Source organism: Pantherophis guttatus, chromosome 1 (assembly GCF_059756535.1).
Source record: "Pantherophis guttatus breed Tessera chromosome 1, ASM5975653v1, whole genome shotgun sequence".
Classification (NCBI taxonomy): Eukaryota; Metazoa; Chordata; class Lepidosauria; order Squamata; family Colubridae; genus Pantherophis; species Pantherophis guttatus.
In genome coordinates, this window is record NC_142063.1 from 283469081 (window position 1) to 283486862 (window position 17782).

At 37.4% G+C, this 17782-nt stretch overlaps 1 protein-coding gene across 3 annotated transcripts in view; it reads left to right on the forward strand.

Annotated features, from left to right (window-relative positions):
- CRIM1 (cysteine rich transmembrane BMP regulator 1) overlaps positions 1-17782 on the forward strand; it is a 145627-nt gene that overhangs the window by 12585 nt on the left and 115260 nt on the right. For 2 of the 3 annotated variants that reach the window (XM_034428173.3, XM_087883030.1), the window contains exon 2: positions 9246-9416. The exons of the other annotated variant lie outside the window; for it this stretch is intronic. In XM_034428173.3, the coding sequence (XP_034284064.2) occupies positions 9246-9416 (171 nt within the window). The remainder of the gene's footprint in view (positions 1-9245; positions 9417-17782) is intronic. 3 annotated transcript variants of the gene reach the window in all.

Here is a 17782-nt window from a genome sequence, read left to right on the forward strand (position 1 = left end):
CTCTAAGCAATTTACAGCGTCAGCATATTGCCCCCAACAATCTGGGGGCAACATTTTACCAACCTCAGAAGGATGGAAGCCTGAGTCAACCTTGAGTCAGTGAGACTCAAATTGCCGAACTGCTGGCAGCCAGTAGTCAGCAGAAATAGCCTGCAATACTGCATTCTAACCACTGCGCCACCACAGCTTAATATATAATTATACAGCTAAATATACCTTCTATAAATGGAAATCTTAATGGGAACATGATATTGTGACTGATTTGTAGTTGCGTGGGCTTGAAAAAGATCTTTAGGTATTGACAAAATTCTGTCTGAATGAATTTGAACAAAAATTGTGCATTCCTATGATTCTTCTGAAAAAAGTAATTTATTTGATTTTTAAAAATTTCTGTAAGTGAAACTTTATCGATATTAATTTAATACTATTCATATTGACTAATATTAGAGTATAGTAATAGCCATTATTTTATCCTAAAACCCTTCAGTGCTCCAAGAATCACTATTAGATCCCTGAACATATTTCATCTTTTCATATTAAGATACAGAGCCAGTGAGATAAGCTTAACTGATCTTTTCTATTTAGCCTACCTATCTTGCTATTAGCAGATAAAAGAGCAGTATCATTTTTCTGTCTTGAAAAACATCCGCCTAATGAAAGCTAAAACTACTATGTAATTTAATAAATTTTCAATATAGCTAGTGATATGGGTTTTCTGAAAGAAAAAATCATTAACCCAAATGGCTTGAAATTTGATTTAACACGCTTGATTTGCACTTAGTTTTTAAAGTATTATTTTATCTACTTAATTGTGGATGCCAATAGAAAAAATGCAGCAGACAGAAATAGTTGAAGTGAAATAAATTTTCAAAGTGGCTCAAAGTACAGTCCTATGAATTTGTGACAGTGCTAAAAAAGTATTTACAATAGGCCCTCAAATTGCTTTCTATGGCCACAGTCATGTGATTGCAATTTGTTATGTTCTCTGCCAGTTTCCCACAAGCAAAGTCAATGATAAGGCCAGTAGGGAGTCAGAAGTCACAGTTACATAAAGTTTTCACTTAATGACCCCCAGTGATTTGCATAACACTGATAACCTGGAATTGCCACAATTGCTGTTGCTAAGCAACATAGTCATGTGATGTTGCCAAGACCTACTGAACACACGAAGCCCTTATAAACAGAAGAACATTGACACTAATATCCCCTAAACTCTGCTGAAGATATTACCTAGTCTGGTAACAAAACGTTTGGAAACCAACCCACAAGTGCGGAGAACAAACCTTCACCCTCATGTTGCCCTTTATCGCTGAATCAGTAGCGATATTGAGCAATAGAAATTCTGGTCCTAGTTACTGTTAAATGAGGATTACAGTTCCATTCTGTTTAATAGAGTTCACCGCAAAGTATTACACTGGAAAATATAGTTTCACAAAACACTGAAGTTTTGCTTAAAAATTATTGTTATATATTTATAATTCAAGATCTTTCACTGGGAGGAAGATATATCAATGTCTATTTTAGGATGCCTAAACTCTATTTTTCCTAGAGATAGCGATCTGGAAAAACAAATTAGAACTTAAATCTAGTTTTGATTAATACTGAATATATATTCAGTTCAATTTAATTTTCATCACATTTGTTATTTTATTACAGATACAAAGCTTCATTTTAAATATTAGAAAAATTTCAGTGTGAAAATATAGTTATAGAAATTCTTTAATTAGGAATATTCGCCTGATTCAGCTTAATTCCTGAATTGTTAAGTCCTCAATCCAAACAACACCGAAACATTTTGGGCTAGCAACAGTTTAGGAAAAATGAAACCAGTAGTGCAGACTTGTTACGATTCAATAATATTAATGCTCAGTCAGGCAGTGTTTGTGCATATCACCCACTTTCTCCCATCTTCCCATAAGCAGTTCTTAGCACTGTATATGTTGTGAACCCAACTCCCAAGCCTGTCCTAACAGAGGAAGAGAACTCAGAAGGTGATGGGAAGAAACTGATAAGGCCTCCCTCTCCAGGACCCTCCTCTCTGGCAATGCCTCAGGTTCCATCCGAAGGCCAAGAGGAACAGCCTGGGATATGCCAGGAGGAAAGCATATCGGAACAACAACAGATAGGGAGCGAGGATGATGAATCCTGGCTTGATCCCAGGCAGCGTCGGAGGGAGAAGCGTATGCAGCAACAAAAGAAACGTGGGAGAGCCAGAGATTGAGCTGAGTCACTGAGCCACACCCCACAAGGAATAAAAGTGGGTGTGATTGCTCTTCAGGCTTTGTGATGGTCAAAGTTAAAAACCTGAGAGTCACATCGCGTTACCTGAAATCTGGCTTGTGCATATTTGGATTGGACCTTGGCTAACTCTTGCTTCGTGGATTACTTTTTGCTACTGAACCGGACTGAGGATAAATTCTCTCTTGCTTACTGTGAGTGAAAACTGACTTGGCAGGCATTTCGCAGTTTACTGCCAAAACTCTTTGCAAGGATTTCTAGTCTGATTGCTTAATAAAATCTTGGCAGGCGTGCCTGGTTGTGTGTTTGCCTGTGTGGGGAAGGGGGACAGAACAGTATATCCCACAAACCCTTCCTTCTCCTTTCTCAATTCAGCTACAGTCTCTTGGTCTAGCATACTCTAGGAGCCCACTTGTCCCTGAATCTCATACCTGTCCTAGATGTCCAGCAGCTGCCAATATTCTTGGCCACGTCGATGCTCCCCTCTGTATCACTTTGGACAAGATCAAAACAACTGCAAAACAAGCATGCTTTTGATTTAGGCACAAAGCAACCCAAACCTCCTGTTCAGTGCATTGAACAGTTTGTGTTGGTCTTTCATTCATCTGGTCATGGCTCTTTGGAAGCAGGATTTTATCAAAAGAGATTAGATCTGAATTGGGATATTCAGAATGTTTTTGGACAGTTAATCTGTTCCTTTAGCACTAGCTAAATCAATCAATTAATCAATAGATTTATTTATTGTTTTCACCACTGGTCTTAAGAAATAATATAGAACCTGCACAGAAGTGACCAAACATTAATAAAATACACAGGGGTCCCCAACTTCTGGACCGTGGCCCATTAATGGGTCATGAGGTGTTTGCAACCGGGCCACGGAAATGGGCGCACACACATCCCCACTTGCGGTTTTTATTTTGGGGGCCTGATAATGAGAATGTCAATTACCCAAAGATTTAAAACAATACCCAAGTATCTATAAGATATTATCTTTCTTGAAGTGCAGTTGCAGAATTGGTGAAAGTGTTAGAAATTGGAATTTAGTGAATGTAGAATAGAGTCCATTCATTGTTCCTTTAGCACATTCAAACATTGATTTTGTTTCTTAAATCTGTCCTGTTTATTTAAAGAATATTACAATATAATCTGTCCTTGAACCTTGAGCAGTTGTTATATGTGGTCATATGATTATGATTTGGGTGCTTGGCAACCAGATCATACTTTACAATGGTTGCAGTGCCCTGTAGTCACATGATCACCATTTGCGACCTTTCCTGTTGGCTTCCAATTAAGTTTGGTTGTGGGGAGGTTAGTTGCCAAGCACCCAAATGACCATACGGATGCTCCAACTGCCAGGGAAGTTCCCCCCATTGCTAAGGGGGAAGGGAGACCTGTGTTTTGAGCTTGGAGTTAGTGAGAATCTAGGAGAGAGCGGTTAACATTAAATGTCTGGGACTGGAAGAGGCATTTGCAGGCCGAATCATTTTAGATTTGGAATTACCTGGTGAACTCTCTGTCTTGAAGCAATTGACACAGTAAGAAGACCTAATCTGCAGCTCTAGAAATTTGTATGGAAAAGGGGCAATGTTATGGGTAAGAAGAGAAAGCACAGTTTTCAGCAAATTTTACAGCTAGAATGTTGATAAAAACGTACAATCCAGGCAGTTCTAGATCAATGCAGAAAATGCAAAATGTTGCTATAATCATTTTGAAATGGTGGTGGATTTACATATATCTACTGCTTCGAAGCAAGATGGCCAGCAAGCAAATTTAATACTAAAGAAAACTAATAATAAACATACATGTAATTTGCCTACATTGCAGAATAGATCTGGATACCAAGGATCCTTCAGAGGACAGTACCTTACCTCCCATCTTCTTTTGTACTTAAAAGGCTCAATCAATCAATCAATCAATCAATCAATCTCCTAGAAGCTGAAAAATCAGGCAAACTAGAACATGACATATCCTTTTAATCTCTAGTTTCTCAGAAGCAAAGGCAAGACCCAAAGAAAGACAAGAGCAAATTTCGGTTCATAGGATGGCTCTTTTGAATTCCATTACATATCACTTATTACCCTGTTTCCCCCAAAATAAGACATCCCCTGATAATAAGCCCAGTCGGGCTTTTGAGCGCATGGCAATAAGGCCAAGCACTTATTTCAGGGTTCAAAAAAAATATAAGACAGGGTCTTATTGTCGGGAATACACGGTATATTGGTAAAAAGCTGGTGCTACATTATCAGCTCTTTAGACTTATGGGATCACTCAGTTCAGGCATGTACAGGTAGTCCTCAACTTATGACCCCAGTTGAGCCCAAACTTTCTGCTGTTAAGTGAGACATTTGTTAAGTGAGTTTTGCCTCATTTTACAACTTTTCTTTCCACAGTTGTTAAGTGAATCACTGCAGTTGATAAGTTACTAACCCAGTTAAATGAATCTGACTTTGCTTGTGAGAAGGTCACATAAGGTGATCATGTGACCTTGGGACACAGCAATGGTCATAAATCTGAACATGTTGCCAAGCATCTGAATTTTAATCACATGATTATGGGGCTTCTGCAAAGGTTATAACTGTGAAACATGGTCATAAGTCACATACTTCAGTACCATTATAACTTTGAACGGTCACTAAACAAACTATCATAAGTCAAAGATTACCTGTATGAATACGGCACCATATGCAGTGTGTACTTGTGCATCAGCTTCAGCAAGGCAGTATAAATTTCCCATATAACTAACTAGAGTTAGTTATATAGTTAGCGCCGGAAAAGACGCCTGGAGAGCAGTTGGAGGGCCACCCTTTCTGAATCCGACCGAACACTGGTAAGGTCTCATATTAAGACTTACTAGTGGCGATAAAAGGAACAAAATGTAACTATTTTGCCGCTCTTATTGCGTCATCAGATAATCGCCCGGCTGCCCTGTTTAGGGTGACCAGCTCCCTGCTCCACCAGGGAATGCGGGAGGACCCCTTGGAGGGCAGGGCCAAGGACTTTGTGCAGTATCTGTATGACAGAATTGCTCAGATTCGGGAAGACTTGGACTCTGACTGGGTAGATTCAGGAGGGATGGCGGAGGCAGGTCTTGAGAATGTTATCTGGGAAGAGTTTGACCCTGTGACTCCCGAAGACGTGGACAGGATTCTGGGTAGACTGAACGCAGCCACATGTTTATTGGACCCGTGTCCCTCCTGGTTGGTGCTGGCTTCTCGGGAGGTGACACAACGCTGGCTCCAGGGGATTATAAATGCTTCACTGAGTGAGGGTGACTTCCCCGCTGCCTTGAAAGAGGCGGTGGTGAGGCCTCTCCTCAAGAAGCCTTCCCTGGACCCGGCAGTGTTAGCAAACTATCGTCCAGTTTCCAACCTTCGCTTTGTGGCGGTTTATCTGGATCCATTCCAGTCGGGTTTCAGGCCTGGGTACAGCACAGAAACGGCATTGGTCGCGTTGGTTGATGATCTCTGGAGGGCTCGGGACAGGGGTTGCTCCTCTGTCCTGGTCCTATTAGATCTCTCAGTGGCTTTTGATACCATCGACCATGGTATCATGCTGCACCGGTTGGAAGAGTTGGTGGGGGGCACTGTGTTACAGAGGTTCTCCTCCTTTCTCTCCGACCGGTTGCAGTCTGTGTTGGCAGGGGGGCAGAGGTCGACCCCGAGGCACCTTATATGTGGGGTGTCACAGGGGTCGGTCCTCACCCCTTCTGTTAAACATTTATGTAAAGCCACTAGGTGAGATCATCTGTGGTTTCAGGTGAGGTACCATCAGTACGCTGATGACAGTCAGCTGTACATCTCCACCCCAGACCACCCCAATGATGCCCTTGAAGTGATGTCCTGGTGCCTGGAGGCCGTGCGGATCTGGATGGGGAGAAACAGACTCAGGCTCAACCCATCCAAGACCGAGTGGCTGTGGTTTCCGGCGTCCCGATATAGTCAGCTGGTGCCATCACTGACTATTGGGGGTGAGTCATTGGCCCCCATGGAGAGGGCTTGCAACTTGGGTGTCCTCCTGGATTCCCGGCTGTCTTTAGAAGAGCATTTGATGGCTGTGGCCAGGAGGACTTTTTATCAGGTTTGCCTGATCCGCCAGTTGCATCCCTTTCTGGATCGGGACTCCTTACGCACGGTCACTCATGCCCTCGTCACTTCCCAACTGGACTTCTGTAGACCCTTGGTAGTACAGTGGTCTAAGGCACCCTGTTATTAAGCTGGTTATTAAGACCAGCTGCCTGCAATTACTGCAGGTTAGAATCTCGCCAAGGCTCAAGGTTGACTCAGCCTTCCATCCTTTCTAAGGTAGGTAAATTGAGGACCCAGTTGTGGGGGCAATAAGCTGACTTTGTATAAATATACAAAAGGATGAAGGCTATTGCTGAGCACATTGTAAGCCGCCCTGAGTCTCCGGAGAAGGGCGGCATATAAATCAAATTTTTTTTTAAAAAACTGTAATGCTCTCTACATGGGGCTCCCCTTGAGCACCCGGAGGCTCCAACTGGTGTAGAGTGCGGCCACGCGGGTGGTTATGGGAGCAACATGGCGTTCCCATGTAACACCTCTCCTGCGCGAGCTGCACTGGCTCCCGGTGGTCTTCCAGGTGCGCTTCAAGGTTTTGGTTACCACCTTTAGAGCGCTTCATGGCTTAGGACCCGGGTACTTATGGGACCACCTGCTGCCACCAGTAGCCTCTCACCGGCCAGTACGCTCTCATAGAGAGGGGCTCCTCAGGGTGCCGTCGGCCAAAACAGTGTCGACTGGCAGCCCCCAGGGGAAGAGCCTTCTCTGTGGGGGCACCTGCTATCTGGAATGAGCCCCCCCCTGGAGATACGGAGGATCCCGGATTTACGCACCTTCCGCCGTGCCTTCAAGACCTTTTTATTCCAACAGGCTGGCCTGGCCTAACCTCCCTTTTTAATTGTAAATTTTAAATTTGTCTAAAACTTTAGAAGTATTTTAATCTGTTCCGGGCCAAATTTATTTAATTAGGTTTTTATACTGTTTTTAAATTTTGTAATCTGTGTGTTTTATCTCTTGTCTGTTCATCGCCCTGAGTCCTTCGGGAGTAGGGCGGTATATAAATCTAATAAAATAAAATAAAATAAATAAATAAATAGAGTGTGAGTTTAAAAAGTTATGCCATAGTGTTCTCACTCCCACTTTAAATTCAAAGTTGATGATAGGTAGCACAAAAACCCCTGCACATATTGTGCTATAATTTTGCAGTTTTCTACTGATTTGGCAGCTATCGTATGAGTGTTCTTTGTAAGATTTGTCCATCCAACAATCCATCCATTCAGGGAATTACTGAATTTTTATTTAAATTTTTATTTGTCCACCCAAATAATGGTTTCCTCTGCATTAAAAAATGTGACTGTCTGAATTTGGGTAGACTTCATGCCTTCAGGTAGTTATTTCTGAAGAATCAGCTGCTTAAGTCCACAAACAAAACTATGGAATTGTTTTTTTATTCTAATTTAAATTTTCCAGATCCTTCTACTTATTCTTCTGAAGAGAGGAAAGCACCATATCCTCCAAAACAGTATTGATTCTGTGGATTGTATCCAGTCCTACTTAAGGAAAAAGTACAGACCTTTGTTGGTTTCCTACAGTAGCAAATGAGAATTAGGAATGTATGAGTTTCTAGCTCTCACTTGAGTTTGTTTTCCAAATTGTATCAAAAGCTACCAGGTTTAACCACAGTTAAATTGGGCTGTTTCCAAAGTCAAATTGCTGAATTGAAATCTGCTCAGTTTTGCAGCCCTGCCCACCTTTGTATATGGTTTGTGGTACATATGACCTGTACTATTTATTTATCTACTTACTTGATTTATATTTTGCTTTTCATTTGGTGTCATACATAAAGCTCCCTCTTATTTTTCCCCCCTGCAATAATCCTGCAACATAGGTTGGGCTAAGAGAGAGTCATTGACTTATTGTCACCTAGGAAGCTTGCCTTTGTAACTGCTGTAGTCTTACATATATAGGTAGCTCTTTTTCGTGACCGTTCATAGTTAAAATGGTAATGAAAATGACTTTGCGATCAGTCCTCGCATTTAAGACCTTTGCAAGTCTGTAAAGCAAATGACCATTAAAGTAAGATCATGAGCAGTAGCGCTTTCACTTAGTGACCCCTTTACTTAATGACCAAGTCGCCAGTCCCAATCGTGATAGTTAAAACAAGGATCAGATGTAGAGATTATGGGCTACTTATGGGCTTTTCTAGATCACATTCTTGTTTGTGTAGAGTTGAGATAGTGTAACTAGTTTTAATGAATGTTATGGTGACTTCTAATCCTGATACAGATGTCTTTTGTAATAATAACTCCATGTTGCATGTAAGATTTCTTTTCAGCTCTGATTTGAGGGATCACTGGGAAAAAAAATTATATCAACACTAGATGAGGAATTCAAGTGAGTGAGCAGCTAATATTGCTTCAGGGTCCATAGCTGAGGTGGCAGATTCAAATTTATTATCTATCTTAATTTACCTGGAGGGAAGAATGTCAGAAAATGACTGCTGGTTTATTGCATCATAGGTTGATTGAAATGATAGCATTGTCTTGAAAACAGCTGTGTTAAAACTATCTAGACCTCTTTCATAGGGACTTTTATTAGATGGGATTATCAAACATCTGGAATGATAGCAACTTCTTATTCAGTTGAGATGACTTGATTGCTACACTTTACAATACAGTAGTCCCCAGAATGTTTTGGATTTTTGTATTTTTTATTCTGTTTCAAGTGCTAGGAATGCATTCTTTAAACAAGACACCCAGGATTCTCAAATTTTAATGTTAATTGGAAAGTCCAAGTTCACATTTCTTTTTAAATGTGGTTCAATGATAATAATGTGAACTGGGAATATGCGGTTATAGAATCTTTAAAAATGAGTTTAATATTTGTATTGAGATGCTTCGGTACAGTATTTGGCAAAAAAAATAAATTAATTAAATAAAACAAATCAATAAGTTACCAGTATTATAGTTGTTTCATTTTGGTTTTTAGATGAAAACTGGGATGATCAGCTACTTGGATTTGAGCCTTGCAATGAAAACCTCATAACAGGCTGCAATATAATCAATGGAAAATGCGAATGTGATACTATTAGGACCTGTAGTAATCCCTTTGAGTTTCCAAGCCGGGATATTTGCCTGTCAGCTTTAAAAAAGATTGAAGGTAAGTCAGTATTCACTAGTAAATGACTTCTGTATTATTTATAGCATATTACCTTAAATATCTAATATATAATTGGCTATAAATCACCACATGCTTGTTGGCAACAGTGTCAGCTATGTTATCATATACTTGTTGGCAACAGTTCTAGCAAATGAAGTATTTGTGATTTACTAATGGGTTTCAAATGTTTAGGATAGTAATAAACTAAAATATATGCAGGCATGTTTCATACAATGTATCCAGAATGGAAATGATTATGTTTGGTAATTTTCATCATTAAGAAAATCTCATCTGACTAGTATGTTGCTTAGTAAGCACTGTAATATATAATTATAGATATGTTTCAGCCACTATTGGAGCACTTTATTTTCTGTCATGGAACAATAATTAAAACATTCAAAGAAAAATTGACCCAAAATTAAATTCTGTCTGAGCTTAGCTTAGTATGTTTTCTGTTGGAATGCATGCTGAAATTTCAAATAGACCATTATGCAACTACTTGAAGAAGATACTTATATTTTTGTCTGTGGGAAGTATGTCATTTTCATAGATTTGTAAATGACTTTTAATTAATTATTAAATTTATACCAATCCACTGGCATATATCTTTGAAGCAGCTTCATGACCCTGTGATCCATACTACAAAATTACGTGTGCTGTTTGGGAAACGTATGCATTCATTCATGTGCATACACAAATACATAGCCTTGTCCTGCATCTTATCATGAAAGATGATACAACATTTAGAAGTAATAAGCTATCTGACATGCAAGTATTGTAGAATGTGCAGGCTGGATCTTGAAGATATAACTTTATTGGTTGAATAATACTAAATGCTTTGAGCAACACTTTTAAATAGAAATTATTATTTATCTATAAAATTGATATCCTACTCCAATCAAAACAAATTCTTAGCAGCATATACAATAAAAAACAACACTGGAAATATCTAGGATACAAATTAGAAGCAATTAAATGCAATCATATGATTAAAAAGATTGCCTCTAATGAATGCAAGATAGAATGTTCTAGGAAACTATTTGAATTTTCATCATCTTCCTGAATGCAGTCAAAGAGGTCAATTTAATTTCTTCCGGTGGTTATTTCAAAGGACAGTGGCTGCTATTGAGAAGATTGCTTTGATTCTTAGTTGCCTTTACTTCCCCAAAATGGCTTTAAGAAAAATTTCCCAAAATGACCACCAGGCCTATTCTATCTTGAGTAGTTGATCCCGCAGATCCCCAAATGCTAAGCCACAACAACTTTATGGCTCAAAATCAGCATTTTAAATTTTATCTAGAAGGCAGATGGGAGCTAGTGCAGAGCCTGAAGCACAGTTGTAATATGACCCACACTGGGTATCAGCGCACAAGCCAGTGCATCCTGGATTAACTGTAACTTTTAAGGGCAGAAGTCTTTAAAGGGCTTTATAAAGCCCTTTGCAGAAGTCTAACCAAACAGCAATGAGGGCTACAGTTTCACCACATAAGGCTGCAATCAGAACCTAAGTAGCAGAAGGATTCCAAATCATAGACTTATTCATTCACTACTACAGTAGTGCTTTTTTTGTCAAAAGATAAACTGTTGTATGTTTAGAATCGCCATTTATCTCTCGCCCCCAAGTCTCTTATAAAAGTTATTTTTTTTAGAGAAAATATGGGTCTCATGCAAAACATCTCAAATTCAGTTCCCATCTTTTAAAATTTGAATGATAACAGATTGTCCTCAACTTACAATCAGAATTGAGCCCAAAATTTGCATTGGCAAGCAAGGCTATTGTTAAATGAATTGTGCCTCGTTTAATGACATTTTTGCCACAGTTGTTAAGCAAACCACTGCAGCCGTTAAGTGAATCTGGCTTCCCCTATTGACTTTGCTTGCCAGAAGCTGTCTAGGAAGGTTACAAATGATAAATACATAATCCAGCACAACGCAACTGCCATAAATACATACCAGTTGCCAAGCACCTGAATTTTGATCACAAGGCAATGGTTACAATTGTTATAAATATGAAAACCCACCGTAAGTCACTTTTTTCAGTGCCTGTGTACTTTTGAATGGTCACCAGACAGATGGTTGTAAATCAAGGACTAGCTGTACTTAATATTCCATATTACTAAAGAGGCTATATTAGATACAATATATGCTTGTTATATGCATATTATATAAATGAACTATATAGACCAAAATACCTTTTCCAAAATGATAAAAATAAAGTTATAAAAAATTAGTGATTAAATTAAAAATAGAAACTTAATTTCACCTTGTGGTAGTTAAGCATAAGCTGCTATTTTCTACAGAAATTAATAATTGAATCATTGATTGATAATATTAATACAGTTACATGATCTAATGGGGACAAAAAGTTCTGCAGTGGTGCTTAAAAGTTTGTAAAACCTTTTGAATGTTCAATATTTCTGCATAAAAATGACCTAAAATAAAAAGAACACAGTTAAATAAATGAATCAATAACAATATACTTTTTCATTTCATTGAAGAAAATGATCTAAACCTATACATTTGTGTGTGGCAAAAATTGTTTTCAGTTGTTGGTGTAGCACACACACACACACACACACACACACACACACACACACACACAGCAGCAATAAGCACAACTACATGTTTCCGATGACTGTTGATCAGCCCTGCACAAAGTCTTGGAGGAATTTTAGCCCTTTCCTCCTTACATAACAATTGCAACTCAAGGATGTTGGTGGGTTTACTTGCATTAACTACTTATTTTGAGTCCTCCCACATTTCTCTAGTCTAGGATTAAAGTCAGGACTTCCCCCAAAATCAACTTCTGATAGAACCATTTTTAGATCATTCATGTATGTTTTGGGTTGTTATCTTTCTTAAGCTGCAGTTCATGGACAGATCACCTGACAATGATGGCAAGCCATCCTGGTCCAGAGGCAATAAAGCAGGCTAACAAATTGAATAAGATTCTTACGCTGGAATGCAGTTTTGCGTTTCAACAAATAGAATATTTTTCATTCAAGCCAAAAGGTGATTTCATCTATTCACAGAAAATTATTTTAGTAGCCTTCTTGCTTATCTGTGTGGTCTTTGGCACACAGTCTGTAGATTGGCAGCAATGTTCTTTTTGGAGAGTATAACTTTCCTCTTACATCTTGTGAACAATGTCATTCACCAATGCAAGTCAGTTCTTTAGTTTCTCCTTAGACATTATTTTGGGGTTCTTTGAGATCTCTTGAAATATTACACATCTCACTGTTGGTGTGACTACTCACTCACTGTTCGATTGACTACTCATGAAGAGGATAACAATGGTGTTGAATTGTCTCCATTTGTTACTCAGTCTGATAAAGACTAAACTCATTGGAAATAGTTTTATAACCTTTTCCAGTATGGTGAGCATCAGTAACTCCTTTTCAGAGTTTCTCAGAAATTTTCTTTGTTCAATCTATAACATACTTTCACAAACGTGTTGTAAAGATCAAATTTGTCAGTAAATTTCTAGAATTCTGTTCTTTAAATAAGGCAGGATATCTCACACTCACTCCTGATTGCCATCTTATTGATTGAAACATCTGACTCTAATTGACATACTTTTGCTACATACAAATTTATAGCTTTGGATCATTTGCTCAATAATTAAATGAGCAAATGTAGTATTTTTTACTCATTTGTTTAATTGTGTTCTCTATCTAGTTTTTGGACTTGTGTGAAGAACAGGTCATATTTAGCCAGAAATATTCAAGGGCTCACAAACATTTAAGTTTCACTGTACTTGCATGTTAAAATACAAATATCATTAATAAGGGAAGATTTAGAAAAAGAGAAAAATTAAGGAAAAATCAAAGAATTTTAAAAGAAGCTACAATTCTTACTCTTTCCCTGTAGCCAAGGACATAGAGATAGAGATAGAGATAACAAACAAATGTTTAATTAAGAATAAGAGATAAAGAAGTTTAATAGCCTGGATTCATGAAACATACTAGAAACATGCATTTTTAAATCCGTCTCCTTCAACAGGAGCATCAAGAGGTAAGATATTTTTCAGCTTCATAATTATGAAATGATTTATCAGGACCATTTGCAAATATCAAAACAAAGATGATTGGAATCCTGATGAAATTATTGAAGCTTCTTCTCTCAGTCAATACTTGTTGCTATGTTGACCATCTTGCTGTGTTCTTAAACTTTTTTGACATAATTAGCAAAATATGAGATTTTTTTTTTGTCCTATTCTTGAAGGTTGGGTTTTTGTAAAATTTCATTTTTCCCGGCAAATACAATTAATTTGACAAGGAATGGCTGAGGCTTATCAGTTGTATGAAAAAAAGAAGCTGGAATGCAGAAAATCCTCTCGCTATTTACCTGACAGTCTTCAGGCAAAAGCCAGTACCTTCCAGTTCATAAAGACAACTTTGTGCAAGTTTCCTCTGGAATTCCAATCACATATAAACCCATAAAGAAAGAGATTTTATAAATTCTGTTTCGTCCTGAAGAAGCTTAACATGTTTTAGTTAATTGATTGTAGATTTCAGTGAACTTCCAAATGAGATGTTCTGCTCTTTAGTTGTATCCATTTTGTTATTTACAGTGTTAATGGTGTCTTTAATAGCCCTGATATTCTCACCTCTAGGGAATAGCTAACATCTTTTTTTCAGTAGCTGTCAAAACTATTGCCCTAGTTAGGAAAGATGCTAGCAGAAGTTTCTTCGTGCCATTAAATTGATAACTATCAGATTATGAAAAAAACAAAGTAAGCACTGGTTCCAGTAGTAGTAATTAGAGTAACAAATAAATCACAATGCAATTATTATAGAAGACACCAGGAAATACTGATATTTGTTTGACTGCAACACCATCTTAATCAGAAGGCATTTTAGTCCCAACGTAGTTGTTTAGTGGACATATGGTACATGTATCTGTATTAATGAGGAAACATGCTTTTGGAGCATGAATGGCTGGGAGAATTGACTTTTTGAGAATTTTATTGAGGAAATGTAAAACCACAGCAATTGAAGAGTATTGGAGAGGAGGTGAGAAACGTAGCTGCCAAGAAAATTATTCTATGACAACAATGGCTTTTGAAAGAAACTTGTGCGCATGAAACAACCCTGAACTATATTTGTCCTTTCTTCTTTTACTAAAACACACTGTTATCATGGTAATTCTCAAAAGAAGAGTAAAAAAAGGCTTCCTTACTGTTATAAAGCTTTGTCAGATAGAAGCTCTTGGAAGTAGGAACAAAACAAGTGCTGGAATTTATCACAGCAAAATACTTTCCGGAATTGTGTGGAGTTCACAATTAGAGATTAAAGAATAGAGGCACTGCCAGGAATGTATATTGTCTGCCGATTAAACTCGCATGGGGAAACTGAGGAATTATGAAAACTCAGAGAAAGCTTGTTGGGCTAATTCTAAGGCTGCAGTCTTATCAGTTTACTTGAGAGTAAACCTGGTTAAACTCAGCAAAGCTTTTCAGTAATTATATATTCTGGAATTCTATAGGGGTTAATGCATGCTTTTGAAATACTGTTCTAACCTCTGCATTTCTGTTGTAAATAACTCTAAAACTGGTTGAACAAGTGTTGTAGCATTATCTGTTCAAAGAATATAAGATTATTATTTTTTTAAAAAAAGCAATTCATTTCAAATGAAATTGCTTGGAGCTGTGAGGTTTTCATTCGTGCTAAAGAAATATTATTTTCTGGAAGGGTTGTTGAATGTTTGTGAACTAAGGGTTAATCATATACAATTAAAAAAAGGAAAGCTGTTTTATATCTTATAAATCACATTATTCTTAAATGATTGAATTACATCCAGCTATATTTAGACACATATTTATTGAGAAAGCTACCCTTGATAAGAACCTTTCTTTCTTTCCTGCTAGACCCATATTGAAGCTACGGTATATTTTATTATGAGATCTAGTTCAAATTTGAAGAGTAAAAATCACTGTATGTTAATGATATGCACTTTTAAATTTGAAAAATGTTTGAGCAACACGTTCGCCTGGATAGATCTCCTAGATAGACAAGATTAGGAAATCAACTCCACAGGAAAACTAAAACTATTTTTATTTTGAGATTGGGTGTAATAACAGAATATTGTAAATCTCTGCTGTATCGCCTCCCTCTTCTTATACTCCAGTGAATTAGGGAGCTATCTGTTTCTGAATATTATGTCATTTCTCAGGAGTTAAAACTGTTTCAGCCCCTTTTGTCTAGATAATGGTTCTTGCATATTTTCAACAAGGTCATCTTTCATCAAGGTTATATTCTCTATGCTGAATGACAGTCCATTTTTTTTAATAAAATTTGTATCATTTCACTTGGTGACAAACATAATTAACATTTTAAGTGTATTATAGTCAGCTAGAAGGAAAACTTTATCTTGAGTCATGTGGCCTGTTGTAGTTGTTCTTAAGCTTAAAGGAATAACTGATATGTCTATTAGCTAATTTAGTAATCAGTCAAGTGGTTCAGATGTAATAAGTATGTTTTTGTATGAATACTTGTAGCAATGGGAAAGGTGGCTAGTCAAATTAAAAACTTCCCAGAACTCTGAAGGTTGCAAAGTTCAGCTATGAGTTGTGATGAACAGTTTTCTTGAAAATAAATAAAGACAAATGTGAGCTTTATATAGACAAAACTTATGCTTAATAAATAAATTGGAATCTTTTATCAAATTGTTAAACTTACCTATATAGTCTTTTAATACCAGAAACTGTAATAGCACTGTATATCAAGCTTTTCGGTTAATGTTCCTTCTAGAAAGGGAAGAGGAACAAAACCTCAACTTCAGAAGGAATGTTTAAAACAACATTGTCTAATAATTAAGAAGGATGAGCAGGAGGGAAGATGGTGATCCTAGTTTTATGGCAGAACATATACATGTATAAGATCTTGGGCTAGGTATCTAGTAACTCCATATTGAAAACTAGGCAAGTTCTGAAAGTCAGTACAGACAAGGTATGAAAAAACTGTGCCACATTAGATGTTTTATCTGTAAATTCTTGCATTCTTCATTATGAGCTCTAATGACTGTAGCAGCTGGAGGCTGAAACTCAGCCATACCCGAAGAGCTAGGAGATTGCCATATTCTGTGTAAACAACAATAAATAAAATGGATCCAAGATTTAATTTGGCATAGAACAATGAAACATAAGCTTTTTAAAAAATTGATTATTTATGATATTTATATTTTTTTATGTGAACCAAATTATGTGGCGTTGGAAAACTTGAAATCCTGACACCAAGTCTGCATTTTTGTTGCTACAGGATATAAAAAGGATTTTAGTCCATATTAGGAGCTTATGTCAGGTTTGCTGCAAAATGTATAAGCAGAAATGGAAAGTGGGAGTGTTACTATGAGTCAAGATTAAGGGAAATAGCTCCATTTATCTGAAAGGAGAGGAGAATCCTTCAAGGCAGTTCCTTTGCATTTCCAGCTATTGTAAGATATAGTTAATGGCATAGACTTGATGTCACCGTTGCAGATGGAAGTTGCTAGTTACCATGAATTCAGTGTCACTTTAAGTCATATGTTAAACTAAGACACTCATGCTGCTAGTTTTCACTAATCAAATAACATACTTATTTATTTATTTTATTTATTAGTTCAATTTATATGCCGCCCTCCTCTGAAGACTCAGGGCGGCTTACAATGCACATATAGCAATAGCCTTCATTCTTTTGTATATACCTGCTTATTAGGGCTTTTGGCCCCCCATAAGCAGTGTTTCTACAAAGTCAGCTTATTGCCCCCACAATCCGGGTCCTCAGTTTACCTACCTCGAAAGGATGGAAGGCTGAGTCAACCTTGAGCCTGGTGAGATTTGAACTTGCACTAATTGCAGGCAGCTGGCAGCTAAGTGCTACATAACAGCACTTAGTCCGCTGCACCACCAAGGCTCCTCCAATTGTATTGGTCATACAATGACCTTGTGAACACTTATATAGCTAAATGCTAATATTAATAATTAACATGATGGTTTTTGTAATGACTTTAAGATGAAAGGATTGATATGTATAATTGTGATAAATAAAAACATTGAATTCAAACAAAACAGGTTGGGCTAAATAAAAGTTTGAATTTCTAATTCAAACTCTAAATGCTTGTAGGTAGGTTGATAGTTAGGTACATAGGTACATGGGAAACAAAGTGGATCGGAAATGTGATAAGTTCCCAGAACTCCAATGTATATCCATTGTGAGCAAAGGTATTTATTTTCCCTTTATTCTATTGAGATCCTAGATTCATTTTCATGAGTCAATGCAACTGCTTATAAGTCTTGAAAAATAAGGTGTGAATTATTGAAAGAGAAATATGAAACTACTATATAACATTTTATAGTTACTTCGTGTTTTCCATCCAGTGCTACAATC